At 29.0% G+C, this 23,478-nt stretch overlaps 2 protein-coding genes and 1 pseudogene across 6 annotated transcripts; 2 read left to right on the plus strand and 1 right to left on the minus strand.

The window, feature by feature from the left end:
- Nucleotides 1-2,484: 2,484 nt before the first annotated feature.
- On the plus strand, nt 2,485-6,840 carry LOC119369117 (uncharacterized). Its single transcript, XM_037640380.2, has 9 exons — nt 2,485-2,934; nt 3,038-3,224; nt 3,611-3,744; nt 3,952-4,064; nt 4,933-5,185; nt 5,390-5,542; nt 5,754-5,833; nt 6,021-6,070; nt 6,582-6,840. Exons 1-9 carry the CDS (start codon nt 2,527-2,529, stop codon nt 6,716-6,718), a joined length of 1,515 nt encoding a protein of 504 aa, XP_037496308.2. The 5' UTR covers nt 2,485-2,526; the 3' UTR covers nt 6,719-6,840.
- LOC149498871 (glycosyltransferase family protein 64 C3 pseudogene) lies at nt 6,793-10,436 on the minus strand (annotated as a pseudogene). The gene is made up of 2 exons (XR_016320114.1): nt 9,942-10,436; nt 6,793-8,216 (listed from the first exon to the last, which is right to left on the minus strand). The product of XR_016320114.1 is annotated as a glycosyltransferase family protein 64 C3 pseudogene (transcript).
- A 3,273-nt stretch (nt 10,437-13,709) lies between these two features.
- On the plus strand, nt 13,710-17,081 carry LOC149498872 (uncharacterized). Of its 4 annotated transcripts, none has more exons than XR_016320113.1 (9): nt 13,710-14,123; nt 14,522-14,711; nt 15,147-15,280; nt 15,423-15,535; nt 15,777-16,026; nt 16,248-16,400; nt 16,529-16,585; nt 16,704-16,753; nt 16,852-16,927. XR_016320113.1 is itself a non-coding variant. In XM_089719430.1 (9 exons), the coding sequence occupies exons 1-9, from the start codon at nt 13,734-13,736 to the stop codon at nt 16,966-16,968; spliced, it is 1,503 nt and encodes a 500-aa protein (XP_089575556.1). In that variant the 5' UTR covers nt 13,710-13,733; the 3' UTR covers nt 16,969-17,081. The 4 variants fall into 4 exon arrangements, 2 of the variants coding, with proteins under 2 accessions (XP_089575556.1, XP_089575558.1); XR_016320112.1 differs by having other exon boundaries at nt 16,826-16,915; XM_089719430.1 differs by having other exon boundaries at nt 16,506-16,585; nt 16,826-17,081.
- Nucleotides 17,082-23,478: the final 6,397 nt, after the last annotated feature.

Below are 23,478 nucleotides of genomic sequence, written 5' to 3' on the forward strand. Positions count from 1 at the left end.
TATCATTAAGAAATTTGGATGCTGCAACCCGTGAACCATCAACAAACCCAAGAAGATCGAGTCCAATCAGAGTAGACTGAACTTGCTTCCGCCAAATTGGAAAATTTTCCTGTGTGAGTTTAATAGGAAAGTGAGTCGGAGCATTCAATTGAATGACCAAACTATTTGATGCGAAAGCCATGAGAAAAGAAGAAATAAAAAGAAGAGATAGGTTGGATCAGGAACGACTCGTTAGAGTTTTAGAATGGCTCTGATACCATGTGAAGAATATGATTCTTATATATTTCACAGATATAGTTACAGCACTATTTATATATATCAAGACTATAACTAACCTATATATAAGATAGGCGTATATAAAGGAGATCAGAAATACAAATTATAAAAACAGAGATAAGTAGTTAGTGCTTAGCTTTATCCTTAATAAGAATAAGTAGTTAATTAGTGGGATATATTATAATTTATATCCAAAACCAGGACAAAGTTATTTCCTAATTTAGATCTACTAAAACAGATAAAAATTGTTATATTTATTAGTTAAAAGCAATAAATTTTTAGATTTTGAAGGCGAGCTCAACCAACTAAAACAATATTATAGGTACACAATAAAGATAATCCTCCCATCATATAAGTAAAAAGATTAACCACCCATCCATTGGCAGCTTTTTATCACTTCAGCACTTAAATTAGAAAATAAGAAACCACTACAAATTATTAACTTGGTTCAGCGCATGTTGTTCCACTCAAAATACAATAATGTGTTCTATATGAACATGATGTAGCCCACTGCCCACCCATCCTGTAATAGCACCACCACCAATTCATCATTAAAGCTAAAACAGTGGAAACTTTTTATCTACACAAACACAAGTGCATGAGGTCATTCTACATGTCTAGCCAATATATGAAAATGAGTTATAATTTTTTTTTTTTCATTTTAGAGCATTCTTCTAAAAACTCCATTTAAATTCTCTATCTCATATTGTCTATGAAAAGACCTTGAGATATTTTATTTAAATTTTTTATCTCATATCGCTTGTGCAAAGATTTCGAGATTTTTTTGCAATTTATTAGGCCTTCAAACCTTAATACCTATATTTTAAAGTTGGGTTTTGATTGTTAATTTTTTGTAGTGTGTCATTATCAGATTGACCGAGTTTTTACACCCAGATTTAAGTAAAATAATTTTATGCAAAAAATATAAGCAAATAAGCAACTGTTGGTCTATAAATAGGCATGGCCGGTTCAGTGAACCGCCGGTTCGAAATTTTTAAAATTTTGAACCGAAACCGACCCTTGAACCTCCGGTTCCGGTTTCGGTTCCGGTACGGTTTAGCACGGTTCCGGCGAACCGACAATTCAAATTACGGTTCCGATTCGGTTCCGTCATTACGCAAATTTTAAAAAAAATAATAAAATTTTGATTCCGAATTCATGAATAAATAATAATTTTAAAATGTTTAAATTTTATTAACTAGATGAATTATTATAAATTTTAAAAGAAAAACTTCTATTAACTAACTTAGAACTATTATTACATTAAATTTACAAATTTTGCTAATTTACTAATATAAAAAACTATAAATGGAATATAAAATTAATGGAATGAGTGGGAAATTATTATTTTCAAATAGTAAGAAAATTATTTAAAAAATCAAATAAAGTAAATTTATGAATGGAAAAATTTGATATCAAAGAAAGAATTTGGAATTGGATGTAAGAAAATAAAAAATAAACAATAGATAATTCCAATATTAAGGAAAATAAAGCAATAGAAAAAATAATAAACTATGAAAATTTGAGAGAATTTTGATTGAGAATAAGAGAAGAGTTAGGATATAATTGATTGTGAAATAAAAAATCATCAACTCATCGTATTTATACATGTTTCTCATTTATTAGTTTTCCAAATTGTCCCTTATAACAGAAAAATAACAACTATATTTTTGGATAATTTAGTAAATTACAGTAAATAAATAAATAAATGAATAAAATTTATTTACCAAAAAAAAATAAAAAACACCTATCATATAAAAAATTATCCGTTGCACTCTTTTTTTGTACATTTAAAAGTTTTTTTTATATATAAATCAACTATTCATGTACCATTTTTTATATAAATTAAGTCAAAAAATGTGTATTTTTTTCTCAACTTTTTATAACTTATGTACCATTTTACTTCTCTTCACCATAAATCAAATCAACTACAATCAAATCAAGCGATATAAATTTTTTTATAAAAATTTTAAGCTACAATTTTTTGTGCATCCGGTTCGAACCGAACCGGAACCGCCGGTTCCGGTTTTTATTTTAACATTCACATGAACCTTAACCAGCCTTTGAACCGCCGGTTCCGGTTCAAAATTATGAACCGCCGGTTTCAGTCCGATTCCGATTCGTCTACAGTACAGTTCCTGTTAGAACCGAACCCGTTGCCATGCCTATCTATAAATATGCTCCTTGTAAATACTTTATTTCACAAGTAAAACCTTGGGAACAAATAGATATTCTAGAAGCAACATTACGATGTCTTCGAAATGTCTATTCCAATGGTTTCTGTTCTTCTTCTTCTTCTTCTTCATTCTCTTAACTTCTGCAACTTCAAAAAAATTTAATATACCAAGACTTAGCCCAATAGGACCAAGAATTTCTTTAGAAGACCCTGAAAGTTTATCTGAATCATCACTCTCTGATGATTTGGAGACATATTTCTACAACCAAACACTTGATCATTTCAATTATAACCCTGAAAGCTACAGTACCTTTCAGCAACGATATGTAATAAATTCTAAGTACTGGGGCGGTTCTAATTCTAATTATGCACCAATTTTCGTATATTTTGGTGCAGAGGCACCTCTTGATGGTGATCTTTCTATTATTGGTTTTCTTTCTGATAATGCTATTAAATTTAAAGCTCTCTTGGTATATATAGAGGTACAAATTAATGATTTTAACTTCTTTGAGGGATTAGATTATATATTAATATTTGCGATTAATATAAATATATATTTATATATTTCTTTTAAAAATTTATCAGCACAGGTTTTATGGGAAGTCAATCCCATTTGGTTCACAAGAAGAAGCTGTGAAAAATGCTAGTGTTCGTGGATATTTCAATTCCGCTCAAGCTCTTGCAGATTATGCAGAGATTATACTTCATGTAAAGAAAACCTTTGACGCTGAAAATTCTCCGGTCATCGTCATCGGAGGATCATATGGTGGAAGTAGGTGCCTGTACATGTATGCGTATACAAGAAATTATTAAGTATTACTCATCAATTATGAAGGACTTATAATACATCTCGTAATATAGTGATACAACATGCTCCTGTCATATTTAATAATTTTTTATGTTTTTATTTATTTATTTAAATTATTATTAATGTTTGATTGAAAGTATATAACAGGTTTTGAAATTAGGAGGATAAAAAAATTTTTAAGAATAGGGGTGCAACGATGAGATTTTTCAAAATAATTTTTAGTTTATCCTTTTTCTTTCAATAAATGTTCAAAAATATCATCGTTTCAATGAAAAGTTGATTTGATTCATAAATGGACTCGTAAACCTAGTCTAGGTCAATCAAACTCATTTCGTTTTTCTGTGTTTCAGTGCTGGCTTCATGGTTTCGTCTTAAGTACCCTCACATAGCACTTGGAGCTTTGGCCTCATCAGCACCAATTCTTTACTTTGATGATATCACTCCGCAGGATGGATACTATTCTCTTGTCACCAAAGATTACAAGGTTTGTAAGTTCTTGAATTTTGGATATTATATATTGAAAATTTCTAATCAGCAAGATAATTTTTCTTGAAGTTTTCAATTACAGTGGTTTTTGGATACTGATTAAATGTAATTATCTTTTTAATTAATGGTTTTGTCCATTAATGTAGATGTTACATCACATTCACATGAAAAGGTTTGATTGATGAATAATTGATTACTTATGCAGGAAGCTAGTGAAAGTTGCTATCAGACAATACAAAAATCATGGCCAGAAATTGATCAACTTGCTTCTCAACCTAATGGCCTTGCAATCCTCAGCAAGAAATTCAAGACTTGCAAGTATTAATTTCCTCCACTAATAAGTAAAAATACACGTTATATTTTGTTTTTTATAAAAATATTTATATAATAATATAGTTATTGGATCGATAAAGTATTCTGCATCCATATTTATAACTTAATTCATAATCTAACCACTAAGTCTTAATTCATTATAATTAATTATGCCTTTTTCGCAACATCGTTTAATATAACTTTTAGTGTCTTTACTATTACCTTTGTCCCATTTTATTTGTATGATTTGATAAAACACGCATGTTAAGAATTTAGTCAATAAATATTATTTTGCCATTTTTTACCATTAACTTATTAAAATATTAATAAAAACTCTAATGAACAATCATAAAGTTTATTATGAGAAAAATAATAATTTAAATAGATAAATTTAAAAAACTTATAAACATTTAGTACATAAAAAAAAAAAGAAATAACAAGCAAACAAAAATGAGACAGAAGGAGTATTATTTATAACTTTATATGATGCAATGGTGGAACTAAAGTAGGCTAGCAATAACCTTGCCCCTAATGTTAAAAGTTTTCTAAAATTTACCTTATAAAGCATATAAATTTTTATATTTTATCTTAAAATATTAAACTGTTTTCAATTTTCACCCCTCTAACTGTTGAAAATTTTTTTCATCCCCTCTAAATATTTTTTCAAATTCCGCCGTTGGTGTGATGTAATTATGAAACGTTATCTTACGTTTGATGAAATGCCAGTAAAATAGTTTATAACTAGAACCAGCTAACAATAACTTAAACAACTATTTTTGTGGAACATCACCCAAAAATTTTTCTTATATATATATATATATATATATATTTCTTGTAATTTATCAATTATTTGCTTATATTTCTTGTTTTCTAGACCATTAACCGATGTGGATGAGCTCAAAGATTACTTGGACACAATGTATAGTGGTGCTGCTCAGTACAATAAGCCACCAAAATATCCGGTGACAGTGGTCTGCAATGGCATAGATGGAAGCAATACTGATAGTGATGGGAATGATACACTCAGCAAAATATTTGGCGGTGTTGTTGCTTATAGAGGAAACAGAACTTGCTATATTAATTCACCCACCAATGTATCTGAAACATCTGTGGGTTGGAGATGGCAGGTATTTAATCAAACTCTCAATTCTGGCCGTTACTTATTATTCTATCCCCACTTTCTATCACTTTCCATCGTAGTGCTAATAATCTTTCTAGAGGTTAAGGATTCTGCATGATAAGACATGTATATTGAATTATTGAGATTTTTAATTATGTAATTATATTAATTAATCATGAAGAGAATTGATTAATGAAATATGGATGTTTAGACATGTAGCGAGATGGTGATACCAATTGGGCGTGGCAATGATACAATGTTTCCACCTGATCCTTTTGATCTCAATGCCTACGTTCAAGACTGCAAGGCATCCTACGGCGTACCGCCAAGGCCCCGTTGGGTCACTACCTATTATGGAGGCCATGTATGTTAATTATTTTATTTTTCTTAATTTATTTATATATTAAATAGTTCAACAAATCTAAGCCAGCTACCTTAGGATAATTATTTAATTTTCCTTTTTAATCCCAATTTTCCCTAATTTAATTATATATTTCGCTTAATTAATCACATCCAACATCCAAGATATTAAATTTACTATTAGTTTAATCATTTAATTTTTTTGCAATTTGCAGAGTATAAAACTCATTCTGCAGAGGTTTGGTAGCAACATCATTTTCTCCAATGGATTAAGAGATCCTTATAGTAGTGGCGGGTAAATAAAAATCTTAAAACAGAGAAATTCGTGGTTTTACATTTATTTTATGGATTTTGTTTAATTTTTTTCTACTAAAAAAATATTTAAAAATATTTTTTTTTTCTCTTTAGGAAAAAAAACTACTAGTTGAGGGAAGAAATCCAATATTTTTTTTATTTTAACACGATTTGTTCTCTGATTATAGGGTGTTGGCGAACATATCAGACACTATTGTTGCTGTCTATACAAGCGAAGGTATGCTTTCAAGTCTATACAACAAATATGTAAACTTTAATTGAACACCATACATTTTCATTTTAATTCAGTTTATTTATTTTATAAGATAAGTTTGGTCCTATTTGATTATTAATAATGAATATATATTTTAAATAGTTCTGCTTCAATTCTTACACTAATAAATCAAAATAATTGAATTAGCCTCTAAATATTCAATATTATTAATTATTCTCATTGTCTTTGAGGGAAATACATCTTCGTTTTTAACCAAAAAAAAAAAAAAACTATAAATGATTCGTAAAAAATACTCAACAGTCAATTTCCACTATGTGAGAAGCTCGATTCGTAAAAAATACTCTTATGAAAAGCCGCAGCTATAAATCCTGAATTAAGAATAATTTCTCTCACACATTAAGAATATGCAAATGGCATAAAAAAGAAAATTTTGTAAATTGGTTCAAGAATAGAAAAGTAATATGCATTTTATTTTTGGAAGATGTTATTAATACAGAAAAGTTGTATATTGCAGGTTCTCATTGCTTAGACATACTTCAAGCGAACAAAACAACGGATCCAGAGTGGTTGGTCGCACAAAGAAATACTGAGATCAATATTATAGACCAATGGATTAATAAGTACTACGATGATCTACATAATCAACAATAGATACACTTATAATTACTAATAGTTCAAAGTTTAAAATTGTATACATATATTGAATCATAGCAAGTGAGAGCAAATATTATAAAGTTTGTCTTTTGAAAGAATAAAATTATCATCTTTAGCTATTTGCTTTGCTGACAAAATTTCTTTTGTTTCTGTACATTACAAGCAACATGCTAACTTTTTTTCTGATATATTAGAGAATTTTAAATGGGAAATGAAATTTCAGTTTGAACAAATATTTTCTTGGACAATGAAAAAAAAAAAATCATTGGTATCTATCGCAAAAGACCAACTTGCCCCCTTTCATGCACAGTCCTTGTTCACCAACTGAATTAACTATTTTCCCATAATTATACCTCAATGGCATTCTTCCTAACAACTTGTGGAATTCTGTTATGCACTGTCCTCTCCTCTTCCTATGCTCCCTTTTCCTACTGCTCAACCCCGCTGCTGTTACCTTGCTCCCTCCTGCATCTTTCAATCCCAGCCCTTGTTTATTGTCTTCGTTACGAGCATCTCCCCAATCCCTAACCTTATCTGCACCCACCAATATAGGTCCTGCATTTGTCCTATCAGCCACCACAAAATTCATCAGTATATCTTCACAGTTCTGCATCTGATCGACAATTCTCCTCATTTTGCTCATGTTAGGCCCCCCCTTGCAACTGTACTCGAACAAATACTGGCTTTTCAAAATCATGAACTTTGTGAGCACAATCGAGTACTTATCTGGATGCACAGTGTAAATCCACTTCCTTGATAACAAATCGAGATCATGTGATCTGATAAAGAGCCCAACTAGTCGGTTAGGATTCAATCTCCAAATCTGAAATGCGAAGTCAAAGGACTTACGATCAACTTCCACATCATCGTCGCAAATCAAGACAGCTTGTGTCCTAATGGATGATCTAGGGAGGAAGCGGTCATTGAGGCTGCTTGAAGGTTGGCGTACAAGGGTGATGGTTGCCATGCCAAAGGAGGAGAGGGAGAGATTATGGGCCAAGTGGGCCAGTGTTTGAGGCGGAGTGGAAGGGTTCCCCCAGAGGACCAGCACAGAGGATACAAGCGGGGAGGCAGAGTATGTGGCAGCAATTGTTTGGAGGAGAGCGATGCGGGACTCGGAGTATCCATTAATAAGGACAGTGATTTGATCTGCTCTGAGGGCTTGTGGGTCCAACTCATTTGATGGGTCACATGGATCAGAAAGAAGAGTGCGAAGAGAGAACACACCAAGAGGCAACAATAAAAACAAGCATATGTATGTTGCAATGTTGCATTTTGACAGACTCTTCATCTTTGCTCAAGGGATGGGTTGGATTGCCTATCATGGCCTTGATTCGTCAGCTTGCCAATCAATACCAATCAACTTCTTACAATTTTATTAACAAAATCATGTTAAAAAATATGTTATGCCTGCATTCTTCTCCAATATCCTATTTCCATGAGCTTGATTCCTTTGATTCAACAATATCTCCAGTTTCAATGGTGAGACTTAGATCTGAAAATTTATCTTCATCATTAGTAGCAAATAATGGTGCAATAAAGAAAAATATTATTCGCGTATTTATCCATTTTCAGAGTCTCATCTCACTCAATTCTCGTTAATTTTGCTTGGGAGAGGAGAAAAAGATAGAAACAAAATGGAGACTAAAAATAGCAGTGCTGTAAGGAATACGGAAAAAAGTTAAAAGACAATTCAATGCCAGTGCAAAATGTGCTGGACGGAAACAGATCATTGCTCTGCACACACACACACACACACACATGTAATAATTCTAAATGTTTCAGTTAACGCTCATCAAACTACCAAGATTCATATGCAAATGACTTCAAGCCTCTCCATTCTCTCATTCTCACTCTTCTTTGCGGCTCATAAATCAGTTGAACACTAGCAATCACCATTTCAATTGCAGCCATTTCAATCAGTTTAACGCTACCAATCACCATTTACTCACTATTTCATAAATCACCATGTCATTTATGATAAGACATTCCGATCTATTCCCTTAGTTTATCCAAACACCCACTGTCTGAGGATCTATTACTTCCTAATTATTCAACTCTGAAAAACCAGGAAATGAAACTCTCCTTCAAAATTCACAATATTGATTATTGACTAGAACAAATCAATCCCCTTTGAAATATAAGTTCAAGACATTCTCTTCTTATTCTTAGAAGTAAGACCCAATAGACTCATAAAGAGAATCAGTTCTTGAAAATCCAAGATCCGCTAAAAAATTGTTATCCCATGTCTTCACCAACAATGGTCTCTCTGGTTTCAAAGGATTTTTCTTTTCCCTTTGCTTCTTCTTCCTTTTTCCTCGCTTCTAGCTTGTATTCTGTTACCTCGGTTTTTTATTTAGTCCCCCTTAAATTCCCTGTTCCTTGAACACTAAAGGAAATGGTGCTAGAAAATCGTCTCCCTTCCTTAATTCATTATGGACAAAAACTTCATCCAGTGAATTGACGCACAAACACCCAGCTATGCACTAAGTCAATACAACTCAGGGACACAAATTCAGCACCTAAAAACTCTCATCAGCTAAGTTTTCGATTGAAATAGTCCCAAAATATCGGACATTTTTCAAGATTGATACTTTAGAGAAAGCAATCACAAACTAATAAGCAAATCAAACCAACAAGAGAAGAAACAAGTCCAAGCTGATAAGCACAATCAGCAAATTCAAGTATCAAAAGGCAACATTCAGTTAAATGAACTCATTGACGATGTAATAGTAGTGTCAAACAAACATGATAACAAACCATATAGCCATGTCATTCGAATAATGCAAGAATGATCCTCACAGCTTAATTTCCACAACTCTGGTCACAAATGTAAATTCATTACAATTAATGATATCCCCCAATTTTAATCACAAATGGGTTTTGCTATATCAGGTTGTCAATTTAAGAAAAGAAAACCATGTTCTATTTTGGAACAAATTGTCCATTTTAATAAAATCATATTGCTTCAGTTGCCTAAAATCCAATAACATAAGCCAAACAACCACAATTATGCTATAGAGATAATCTGCATTTTAATATGATAAACATAGAACCGACATAAAAAAAATAAAAATTAAAAAAAAAAAAAAACTAAGTAAAAACAAAAAATAACTCATCAGGCATCAAATCAAGAAATTATCTACGGCAAAAAACAAAACGAAAAGAAAAAAAAAAAGAAAAAAAAAAGAAGAAATTTGTCTTTGGCAATGGAAATTACCTAATAGAGAACCATTTCAGCAGAGATGCCTGAAAATCTAATCTTTTCTAAAAAAATCTCCCTCTGTACATAAAAAGAAACCCAGTAAAATAAAGTGAATCCCACGAAAACTTAGCTCAAATCTAATGGAGTCATCTTTCGTTTCGAGGCATTGAATGTAGAACTCTTTTGTGGGTCCTGTACTTGGGAATTTTATGGGTCTTGGTTAGCTTTCTTTTTTGTTATAGGATCTAAAGGAAGAAGATGATAATGAGATTTTTGGACTTTGGCTGATAGAAAGAAGAAGAAGAAGGAGAAGAAGATGCTCAAAAGGGAAAATGTTATTTAACGCGAGAAAGTTGACTGCAACATTTTGCTGCCAGTTTTTCTGCTTTCTTCAAGAGGAAGCGATCAAGAAAAAAACGGGGGAAATTTTACCATGAGCTTAACCTGTTCGAATAAATGCCAAGCAGAAATTTTACACTGACGTGTCGCTTTATCATTCTATGGAGGATTTTTAGTCGTGCCTTTTATTATTAAAATTGTTTTATATACTTAAAATTTATTTATTTTCAATTTTCATTTCATTTCATAATAAATTTATGAAATATAAAGAAAAATAATAATTTTATAATATTCATAAAAGGGGGTGGAAGGGTGGGGTATATATGCCATTCAAACTAAGACCACTCTATCATAGATTCATAGGTCAACTTAAAGTTTGGCTACCACCCACTAAGAACCAAAATGTCGTTAGAATATATACCCACATGAAAATTGAAAAGATGGTCTTCAAGATATAAAAGAACGGTAGAATATAAAAGGGATGCCTCTTTTCAGTGCAACGACATCGATGCAAGGGGTGTTATTCAAAGCAAGGGCATAGTTTTTATTTATTTTTTGAAAAAAAAATTGATCCTAAATTATTGTTAAATTAACACGTAAGGATTTCTGTTTCCAAAAACTGATTATAATATTTCTAAATTATAATTCTGCTAACACTTTTGCTCTTCTGTATAAAATAGAGATATTAAAGTGTTAATGAAATCATAATTTAAGAAATCTCATAGTTAGTTTAATTATAATTTAGAGATCAATTTTTTAGTCAATTAACAGTGAAAAGAGACTTTTTTTTTAATAGCAAAACCAAAGTGTTAATGAAAACATAAATTAAGGCCCTCATAATTAGTTTTTTAAATGAAGGCTGTCATGTATATTTTAACTATAATTAAGCGACCAATTTATATCTTTCCCTTATTTTTGTGTTACTTTTTTAATTTAATTTTTCCAAACATATATTGTTTGGAAGTTAATTATTTATTAGGAAACAATTTTTTTTTTAGTATTTAGTTCATATTATTGTTTTTCTCCAACAATTGGAGGGCAATATTGTATTATATAAAAATCTATAATAACAATTCAAAAATATTAAAATCTAAATCGCATCTTTCCTTGTCCATAGTTGTTTATGTCACGACTGTTACCTTAGGCCGAACCGGCACTAAGACTTGGATAGGCTTAAAGCCATCAACTCCCTTATACCAAATAAATTTTCATGTTCATTAGAAATGGCTTTAGGCCTAATATTATCAACATTCAAATATCATAAGTCTTAGGTTCGTTTGGCTCATATCATCATATTTAATGATAAATCAATTTTCCACAATTCTTTAGGTTAATATTAATGTATTACATAATAGAAATTTTAATAAGTAATACATTAATAATTCCTAAATTTATTATACATGACTATCGTAATTACGGAACAATCTAAGAACTTAAAATTTCAAAATATTTATTAAGGTATCTTCTAGACATCTATCTGATGACAGAGGACAACAAGATGTTCAAAGACTTGTAATCTAGAAAAATATTAAGGCAAGGGTGAGTGCCTAAACTCAGTAAGTAGGATTAGACAACTTTCACACCCCATACAATCACACAAATACGTATTAAATTCAATCTAGTCATCCAACTAGTTATATAATTATACAGTCAATCACACAAATGGCATAGTATCATCAACCATACATACTAACACTTTCACATAATCACATTAAGTGGAGATAGGTCAGTGGCGTCACCAAAAATCCTGACGAGCCGTTCTCACACATGACCTACCCTCTCATTACGTGTGCACCAGGGAACCGATCCCCTTACATAGCTGATTAGTCTCCACCTTACTTGACCAGCCCTCTCATTTTATTTATACTCTCTTTTCTTTTCCCTACCAACGGGAGGCCATCTGTGATTTTCCATATCATCCATATCATATTTCATCAGATGCACTCGGGGGCATTGATCTCTCCATACATAGCCGACAGTATCGAAGCCACCCTTACAATCCCAATAGTAACTCACTTCATTCCAATTCCACATAAACAAAAAATATGTAAAACACGCCACAACTAATCAGATAATGTTCATTAACAACAAATAATGCAACACAAATAACAATTCCTTAAATAATGCAACTATACCTAGATGGAATTTATTTATCATGTATGAATGCATAACATTTATCCGTGTATGCATGTATGCATATGCAATGGACAGTATACGTTATCCAACACTACTCACAATTTCATATTGTCCTTAACAGGGCTATTTTTTACTACTGCTCCTTTTGAGCTTTTGTCTTATCATTCTGGAACTTTGCATGCATCTAGGAAAGAGATTCTAAGTAAGAATTCTAATTCAAGGAATTTAGTTCTCATTTATTTACTAATTACAGTCACACAACCGCGTTTCTTAATTTATCAAACTATATAGTTATAGCACTTTTATTTATCTACTTATCCTCGTTTATAACTTTATCAAGGTGTTCTCGGGTAAATTTTAATGTATAATAATAATAATAATAATAATAATTTTAAAAAATAACTAAACAAAATATTTTATTTAAAATTTTATAAAATTAGAAAATATTTGATTATATGAATATTTGGTATAAAAAATGTTATTATTTTTTTGTTCAATTATTTCTTAATTGTATTTATCTAAATGAAGTATTTTGTTATTTTTAATTATATTTTAATTGAAATTAAAATTCTTTTAAGCAATAAACTGAGATTTTTGTTCTTTTGGTACAAATTTAAAGCGTAAATCGTACAAAATTAATTTTTGAATAAATTAATATTACTCCCAAGTTCAGGGGGCAAATTGAATTTTATTCCTAATTCTAATATTTCAGTCCAAATTTTGCGTTAGGTACTTCATAATAATTTGCCTCGAGAATTATTTGAGCTTTTTCCCCACATTCCTATAACTTTTATCCTTAATTATATCTTCAGAAAAATAAATGGAAAAAAAATCTTTTTAAACTGGATCTATTGGCACACTGATGGATTAAATCAATAAATTAATGATTTTTATTGAAATGAGAATAATTCTTCATACACTTGGAAAAAAATGAATAAAGTCAAAATACTTTTTAAAAAATCATGAACTTTGTTGATTTGGTCTATAAGCGAAGCCATGGATCTGGGCTAAACATGTTTTTTCCTAAATAAACACAGATTTGTGCAACAAGTAGCCACTACACTAGTTAATAGTTGGCTCCACTATATAATACTATACTGAAATTTGAATTTATAATGTAATGTCTTTAAGATAATTTCAGTATCAGTAGCTAAAATTTTTGGAGTGAAATCTAATTAACTATACATATATTAAAATGATAAAAAGGGCATTAATTAATTCCCATTTTGCCAGCTACTCTTATCACCACATAAGCCATATGAAGCTGGATGCCAATTCTTGCACTATAAATAGGTCTCAAAGGAGACACAGCTAGCATCTTAATATAACTATATGGAGACTCTAATTAGATTCTCATATTTTCAATTCTTGCCTTTAATATTATTCTTCCTCCTAACTTCCCCACTTGATGATGTCTCTGCAAGGCTCAGAAAAAATTTCCATCATCCCCAACAAACTATAATTTCTGATCAATCTGTTTCAAATGATTTTGAGACATTTTATTACACCCAAACACTTGACCATTTCAATTATAAACCAGAAAGCTATACTACTTTCAAGCAAAGATATGTAATGAATTTCCAGTATTGGAGTGGTCCAAATACAAGTGCACCAATCTTTGTATTTTTTGGTGCTGAAGAGAATATAGATGATGATGTTAGTGCGATTGGATTTCTTACTGATAATGCTTCTCATTTCAAGGCTCTCCTCTTATATATAGAGGTAAAAATGCTTATCATGTCAAGTCAATTTCTTTAACCATGCTTTTTTTTACCCATCAGTATTTGCTATACCTTCTTTGGGAATGAGATTTCTTGTTTTGGAGATCCGTGAATCTCTTTCTTATAAGTAAACGCTTCGTCTTATAGAGATTTCAAATGTAGCTTACCACTTGAGTCACTTCTTATGAGTTTTTAACTATCATTTTTAATTTAATATTTCTTATAATAAAATTAAATGATATTCGGATTTGTAATTCCTTTTATATAATTTATAGAGTACGAAAAATCAATCAAATTACACATTCTTGATAATAGAATAAATGAAATGCATTAATTTTAGTCGTATTTTTTAAAACAGCTAAACTTTCAAATGATAGATATGTTATATGGATCTTACAGCATCGTTACTATGGGGAATCAATACCGTTTGGATCAATTAGCAAAGAAGCCATGAAAAATGCAAGCTATCTTGGTTACTTCAACTCCGCTCAAGCCATAGCAGATTATGCTGCTATAATTATGCACGTCAAGAAAAAGTATTCTTCAGATAATTCTCCAGTAATCGTGATTGGAGGATCATATGGTGGATGTAAAACATTTCATCTCTCTTTTTTATTGTCTAATCATGCATTAACTAATATATATATATATATATTAATCTATTTCAAATATATATATATATATATATATATATATATATATATATATATACACCTGTAAAAGAAAAAGAAAAAGGAAAAGCTTTTTCTAGTGTACAATTCTTACATTAAAATACAACGCACAATACAAAAAGAGGTCATTTTTATCTTAATAATCGAATATCTTCCTTGTAATTTATATTTAAAAATACTTCTTCTTTATAAAAGCTTCCATATATTAAAAAAAAAAATTGACAAGGTTGGATTAAGTGGAAGAATTTTCATTTTGTTTAATCAAGAAATCTTTATTTTTATACTGAAATCATTAATTATTATTATTGGAACAATAATATAGAATAAAAATAATTTTATTGGTGATTGTTCAGTGCTAGCTTCATGGTTCCGGCTGAAGTATCCTCATATTGCTTCAGGAGCTCTTGCTTCATCAGCTCCAATACTTTACTTTGATGACACTGTACCACAAGTTGGTTTCTATTCAATAGTCAGCAAGGACTTTAAAGTAAATAGAAAATTCTATATTATTATTGGGTTAGATACCATTTATTTTTATTTTTTCTACAGTAATTAGTGTCTTAATTAGTTATTTCTACTGTGTCTTTTATTAGCCTTAATTAATTATTATTTGTCAATTTATGATGCAGGAAACTAGTGAGAGTTGCTACAAAACTATAAGTGAATCATGGGCTGAAATTGAAAAAGTGGCTTCAAACCCTGATGGTCTTTCAATTCTCAGCAAGAAATTCAAGACTTGCACGTAAGTTCAAAACCTTTTAGTGCTGGTTTGAATTGATGGAAAGTGAAAATCTATAGATTTCACAAAATCTGTAAAATGTAAAATTCATGGATTGTGTCATACTTTGTGAAATTTGGCATTTGATCATTTGATTAGAATATAAAATTTATAGATTTATAAAGTATTTTTAGTGTACAATTAAATCGTTTAAATTTCATCAATCCAAACCACTTCATAATGTATATGTATATGTTTTTTTCAGTCCTCTAAAGAGAAGTTCTCAATTGAAAGATTATTTAGATTCAATGTATATTGAAGCAGCTCAATTTGATCATCCACCTTCACATCTGGTTAGTATTGTCTGTGATGGCATTGATGGAGCCCCACAGGGAAGTGATGTTCTTGGAAGAATCTTTGGTGGTGTTGTTGCTTACCAGGGGGAATATTCTTGCTATGACATCAATTATTATAATAACCTAAATGATCAATCATCTCTTGCGTGGATTTGGCAGGTAACTCTTCCTCAAATTCTTCTTCAAAAACCTCTCCCCCTCCTCTATTTTTTTTTTTTTTTTTAACTTTCAAGATTTCAAAAGAAAAGGATTATTTTTAACCTTTTATATTAATTTATGGAACGTGCAACAACATATTCATTTTCTGAAAAACCAAAACTAAAATATTGAAAAAGCATGTTTATATTTAAGTTTGTAGTCTTATATTTATATATTTACAGACATGTAGTGAACTGGTGATACGCATAGGACATGAGAGGAACACTATGTTCCCACCAACGCCTTTCAATCTAAAAAGCTACATAGAGCATTGCAAGAGCTTATTTGGTGTCTCACCTCAGCCTCATTGGATTTCAACTTATTATGGAGGCCATGTATGTCTAAACATATTTTACAATATGTGCTTATTTTTATTTTTTAAAAATTTATTTTTCAAGCTTCTGATATTATAAATTAATGAAAAACTATATATATGACAGGATTTGAAATTGATGCTCCATAGGTTTGCCAGCAATATTATCTTCTCAAATGGGTTGAGAGATCCTTATAGTAGTGGAGGGTAAGACTTCCAAAAAAAAAAAAAAACATAATTATGTTTTAATAATATGTTTCTTTGATGTGCTAAATGTGTAATAATTAGTATTTACAAGTCATTTTTTACCTCTAATTAATTGCAGGGTGCTGGAGAACATATCAGATAGTATTGTTGCCGTATCGACAATTAACGGTTCTCTCTCTCTTTCCTTAAAAATTCCTAATAAGGAGATTGTTGATTAATCGTAACGAAATTAATTTGCAGGATCACATTGCTTGGATATACAAAAGGAAAAGCCAAGTGATCCACATTGGTTAGTGATGCAAAGGAAAAGTGAGGTCCATATAATTGAAGGCTGGATTTCTAAGTTCTATGCTGATCTTTTTCATTTCAACGATTCAAAATAACCATAATGTGTATAATACAAATATTTGGAAAAAAAACTTGAAAATAAGTTAAATCAAATATGTAATTTATTTAATATATATAATAGTGATTGAAAAACATAATGTCACCAAAATTTTATTTTGTAGAGTTTTTCATAAGTGCATATATATATATATATATATATATATATATATATATATATATATATATATATATATATATGAGTTGATGCACTCTAATTTGAGTGGTCTGTGAGCAGGAGGTAACACTAGTTGAAAAGCATTTTGGCAATTATATATTTGATTTGCCATTACGATAATGGCCATGGTCATGTCTCTTTAGCTATGTATACATGTGGACTTGGATTGGGTCCCCATATGATGGCATTTCATGGAATTTTTTTTCTCTTTCGAGTGCCATCTGCCTAACTTGTTAATTATGTTTTCCAAATATTTGCTAATTGGAGATTTTGGCACTCAACCACATTCAACTTAGCTTTATCCAGAAACTATTCCAAGTTATGGTTTTACATTATTCTTTATGTGTTACATTATTGCCATATACTCCAAGTTAGCATGGCTATGATATCCCACACATACCTATTGCATGCATGGAAAATTCGAGCTATTCATTCAAAGCAAGAAGCAATAAATTAATATCTTCCACCCTTAACCTAATAGGAGAAGCCAACCAAACTTTAGAAGCAACAAGGTACTTGGCTGTAGCATGTAGACAGCCAAATCTAATAAATTTTGATTCAATAAAAATAATTATATAAAGAATATAAAAAAAATTAAAAGATCAAATGTGCAAAGACCATTAAAACAAAACTTTTATTCAAATAATGATACAGTTATTTTTAATATTGATTTCAAAAATCACAAATAAAAAAATTTTTAAAATAATTTAATAATAATATTTCTTCCGTCCCATTTTGTTTGCATAGTTTGATAAAATACGTATATTAAGAATTTAGTCAACAAAAATTCTTTTGCCCTTTTTTGCCTTCACTCATTAAAATATTAATAAAAACACTTCATTTAATGAACAATCATAAATGTTATTATGAAAAAATAATTATTTAAATATACAAATTTAGAAATATTGCAAACATTTTACGACATTCCAAATAGTAATAACAAACAAACAAAATAGGACGAAGGGAGTAATAACTATTCAAAGAACACATAAATAAAGGGTGTGAAGTATTGAATCACGACTAATATAGTATATAGTAAAGCTGAAGCAAAAAATGTTGAGTTCATGGCTAAATCATTAAAAAAAACCCAAATTTTGTGAGTAATTTTAATTGTACCTTAAATCTAGCTTTCTTCTCCTAGTACCCTCAACTTTAAACTTAGTTACAAAGCCCTCTAATTTCAAATTGTACCCAATAGTAATTATATGTTTTGATAGGGTGATTAAATATTTTCTAATTTAAAATCAATATTTAGTAATAATAACAATAAGTTTTAAAATTTAATCTAATTCAATCAACTGATCTAATCTATTTAGGATTTGATTTTTGTTTTTTTTTAGAAGCTCTTAAAATATTTTAAATATAATTAGACTTTTGAAAATTTTACATTGTTTCTTATTTATACCTATATCTCCATTCATATATATAATTAGCTTTCACAACCTTTCTAATTACTATCTCTTTTTTGAAGTAAGCTTTTTCTCAATTTAAGTTTGAATGAAATTTTTAGAATAATAATGATGATAGCTTTTTGAAACCTAGTATAATCTGCTCTGTTCAATATTATACTATCGATATCTATATTTAAAGTTCTGACTTTTTTTCTTTATTTCTTTAAATTTAATTATATATATATATATATATATATATATATATATATATAAAATAAACTTTATAACTTTTAAAGTTCCAATCTTGCTTTTTCTAACAAATTAAATTATCTATTTATATATTTATAAATTTGCATCCATTTCAATAGACTAGACCTCCATTTAAAATTAATATTTAGTAATATGGCAATTATAATTTTTAAGAAGCTTAATCTTGATAAATTCACCTTGTATTTTTAAAAAACATTTCGTGGCACTTCAAATTTTGTGAAACTCTTATTGTGCACTTTAAAGTTATGAATTTTATTAACATAACAGGCTTCTCTATATTAGCAATAATAATTTTTAGAGTTTTTAATCTTTATATATAACATATTGATTTGTGTGATTAGTATAAGTTCACAGTAATAATTTTCATTTTGGCAACTATATAATAAGTATTTAATCCATCAACTTTTACAAATTGAAACGTTCAAAAGAATCATTCAGTGTATAAATTGAAGTATTTAATAAGTATAAATTTTGCAAAGGTTTCATAAAAGATATTCGTGTCTTTTTATCCTAATTAAATAAAATCCAAAATTCTCTTGATCGTTAAGATTTTAAGACCAAAATGTGGCTCGAGGAAGATAAGGGTATCGAGAAAAGTTCATCAGGCATGACATAGAAATTCCATGTGAACAGTTTTTTTAATTGGTTCAAAAGCAAGGAGCTAAAACAATTTTTTATTTTTATTTTTATTTTTTTAAGATTAAAGTTAAGAATTTCCATTCATCTTCAAAGTAATTATTGTATTTCTTGGCTTTTAAGAAGCAACGAACATTTGGTCCAATCTATAATCCAAGCCAAAGAAAATGAAAGAGACTACCAATATATGAATACGAAAGCTAGCTAAGCTAGTGGCTATACTTAAAAGAAAGAAGAAAGAAGAAATTACCCTTATACTGTTGAGGTCAGAAAAGAGCTTATAGTTGGAAAACAGAAAAGATAACTAAACCTTAAAAAAATAATTCCAGTCCTTTAGAATAAAGTTGAAGGGAAGGCATGCGAGCCTTCCAGCAATGCCTATAATTTGGTAGGATTCCTCAGTTAACTATTCCTTGTTCAACGTGACGAACCAAAATTGTACTCGATATATTCCCTCCAGAAAGATCCATGCTAAAAATATATGACCTTTTGATGTTCTAAATTTATGCATCTTACATATAAATTAAGGCAGTAAAATTATTTATTTAATATTATTTTATTAAAAATCTAAGTAATATAATAAAATTAAGATGATGAAATAAAGCATACTCAAATGAAAAAAAAAAAAAGAAAAAAGAAAAAATTTAGTGGCTACATAGAAAAAATTGTTACATGTAGACACATAGCCCCAAGGAACATCATTTTCATTTTGATATATTATAGTTAGTGGTGTGTCACTCAAAAAATGTGGGCACAATTTAAATTTATCATCATTACCTTTCCTTTCAATTGGTACATGGGTTTCACATGGTCTGTGTTTAGATAGACATTTGACTTTCAATTTGTGTTTGCTCCCATCATGTTCATACGTGTTTCCTAGGCATCATAAACTTTATTTCATCACTTAATTAAAAAAATAAAAATACTTCAATCAATTGCTAGAATAACTTTATTATTTTTAATTGTGTGTTGGTCCAGTATTATCCACTGTGCTATTCAATGGGAGTGAAAGTGTTTCTTTGTAATCATGCATATCCCATAAAGGCTCCTAGATCAGTTCACACCTGCATAGCAATCACTCCAATACATTGTTTTATTGATTAAACAAAATAAGACGGTTTCTACTTTTTTATATTCCAATCATGACAACTATTTATGAGGGAATGCTGAAAAATAACTTTTAAATGAATTTTTAATTTTAACCTTGATAATATAATTTTTATAATAATTTTAGAGATTAAGAGAGTTTTTTTATGAAATATTAAATATTCTATCGTCTGACTTTTAACTTTTAATTAGATTTTGTTGACAATCGTATGCATTGTATTTTTGGTCTAATTCAGCTAATTAAATAACTAATGTCATTTTAAATTAAATAACTAATTAAATAGTTATTTTACTGAATACTTCTATATAAACAACTATCAACTATAGTCTGAGTGGAAAAGGCTCAAATCTCTTAAATAAGATGATCGATTATTCTATCGTTAAGAATGAAGAAAATTCTCGTTAAGAGTATTTTTCTTTTAAGAGTTTAACAGTACAAACAGGATTAGCCACCATACAATGGGTTGGAGAGATCTATAGTCTGAAAAGAAAGAATATTATTTCTTAATAACTTGTTCACACTCAGCAATGAATCGATTTGAACTGCTATAGTAATGGTATTTTTTTTATTAGAAAATGTTAAGTATGATATTATGTAGAAAATCAAACATTCTCTAGGAATCTTTCCACAATGAAATTATGGCTTTAAAATTTGGAATAAAGGAGATAAAATTAGGTCTCCATTAAGGGGAGTGGGCATGTGTATGATTTGGTTTTAATCCATTGGTGTGCTGGCCATTAAAGTTACATTTTATGTACTCTTTTCGTTTCACTTTAATAGCAACATTTGATCTGTTCAAAATAATTAAGAAAATAATTGAAATACATTGATTTTTTAAAAATATATAATAAAAATATCTAAATTGCCTTATTTAAATTAAAAATTTCTCATTTAATTTGGCTACAAAATACCTAATAAATACTCATAATTAAAAAGAAAATAATTAATATACCCTCAAAATTCTAAATGAGCACTTAAAATAAAACGATATAAAATTTTTATTTATTGCCATTAAAATAGAACAAGAGAGTATCAAGAAAATGAATCATGTATTGGCATAAAAAGGCACGTGTCTGATAATTTTACTAATTTTCCATTTATAGTTAATACGGTTGGTTCCAACTCAACTTCCAATATTAAAGCAAACCTAGAAGATTTTAGGGCAATAAGCAAAATTAGTGGCTACTCATACGCCTCTTGTCAATGGCTATAAGTAGACTTATAAATGAATTAGATTTGAATTTGAAAAATATAAAATTTTTTAAAGGTCTGAGTACTCCAACCATAATTTTTTTTCCATCAATCAAATCTTTCAAAAGTGAGTGAATGGAAAATTCAATTTTATTACATCCTTGTTTCCTTAAACATCATACTCCCTCCTTTCCACTTTAATAGTAATAAATAGAAATTTTATCTTATTATGCTCATTTAGAATTTTAAGACTATATTGATTATGTTTTCCAACTTTAACTATATTTATTAGGTATAATTTATTTTTCTATTTATATTCAAAAAGGACAATTTAGACATTATACAACTACCTTTATTCTATAATACTTATCACATTTGAAAAAATAGCTTATTCCAAAATATTTGTCACATTTGTGGTTTCAAGGAGTAATAAATGTTTTTTTTTTCATGTTTACTCATTGTATATCACCAATGATTATTATTTCAATTTAATGATTTTTTTAGAAAATTAATATTAAATTAAGGGTAATATAGTCAATTTATTCGATAATTTATTATAACTTAGACACATTGAATGGTTTTTTTAAGAAATCTAAAATTCTAAATGTGACAAGTATTGTAGAACAGAGGTAATATGTATTTTTAAAAAATTAATGAATTCCAATCATTTTCTTAATTCTTGTGAAAAGAATTAAAGTGGAACGGGGAAGTACTATTTTTTTTTTTTTTTTACTTTTTTTGTTCTATTTATATCATAGTTTTAGAAAATCAAAATAGCATTAATTATTTTTTTCCAACTTTACGTTTGTCTAAATATCTATACTAAATTTTATCCCAATTAAATGAGTATTAATTAAAGGATAATTTAGTTAATTACTCTTTTTGTTCCACTTTAATAGCAACATTTCATCTTTTCACAAGAATTAAGAAAATGATTGGAACACATTGGTTTTTCTAAAAATACATAGTAGAATACATAAATTACCCTATTAAAAATAAATATTCCTCATTTAATTTAGTACAAAATCAATATTATTTGTCTTATATTAAAGCATCACTATTAGAGTAGTACTTCCATTTCACTTTTTCATGTATTGATATAATGAAAAACTTTTAGTTATATGTGTAGTCAAAATTTAAATTTAACTGCAATTAAAGTAATGATAAAAAAAGAAAAATAAATGTAAATATAAAAATAAATTACACTTAATAAATATCGGTAAAATTTAGTAATATATTTTCAAAATTCTAAATGAGAACTTAAAGTGTAATAAAGTAAAATGTTCATTTGTTACTATTAAAGTGGAACGTAACGAGCACCTTTTTTTTTTTTTATAGAATTAGACTAATCCAATCATTTTTTATTTCTTGTGAAAAATGAAAAATTATCAAATTTAACTAAGAGGAATAATAACTTTCTAATTATTCTCAAATTTAAGTAGTTAACAAAAATTCTTGTCTCAGTGTTCATTAACAATTTTTGACACCAAGGCAAATTGTAATGGGCTTATGTAATCATCTAGGTCATGAATTGTTTGGATGTTGATACTACTTTCACCAACCACTACTAAAAGTTACATATTTTCCTTCGTATCTTAGAAACAGATCTTAGTCTTTGTTAATATGATAGAAAGGCAGTACTATTTTGACCACCTGAATTGTCCCATAATCCACTAAAACAATCACTTGTCTCTTACCATTACAAATTTGTAGTATAAATAGGTCATAAATGAAA

The sequence above is a fragment of the Jatropha curcas genome, chromosome 1 (assembly GCF_041381405.1).
Source record: "Jatropha curcas cultivar XTBG-Jc1 chromosome 1, XTBG_Jcur_1.0, whole genome shotgun sequence".
NCBI lineage: Eukaryota > Viridiplantae > Streptophyta > Magnoliopsida > Malpighiales > Euphorbiaceae > Jatropha > Jatropha curcas.

Excerpts from the sequence above, each read along its gene's own strand:
- LOC149498872 (XM_089719430.1), top strand. The coding sequence starts at position 13,734 with ATGGAGACTCTAATTAGATTCTCATATTTTCAATTCTTGCCTTTAATA. Across the intron at positions 14,124-14,521 it reads CTCTCCTCTTATATATAGAG|CATCGTTACTATGGGGAATC; the intron begins GTAAAAATGCTT and ends TGGATCTTACAG. Across the intron at positions 16,754-16,825 it reads TGCCGTATCGACAATTAACG|GATCACATTGCTTGGATATA; the intron begins GTTCTCTCTCTC and ends ATTAATTTGCAG.
- LOC119369117 (XM_037640380.2), top strand. The coding sequence starts at position 2,527 with ATGTCTTCGAAATGTCTATTCCAATGGTTTCTGTTCTTCTTCTTCTTC. Across the intron at positions 2,935-3,037 it reads CTCTCTTGGTATATATAGAG|CACAGGTTTTATGGGAAGTC; the intron begins GTACAAATTAAT and ends AAAATTTATCAG. Across the intron at positions 3,225-3,610 it reads CGGAGGATCATATGGTGGAA|TGCTGGCTTCATGGTTTCGT; the intron begins GTAGGTGCCTGT and ends TCTGTGTTTCAG.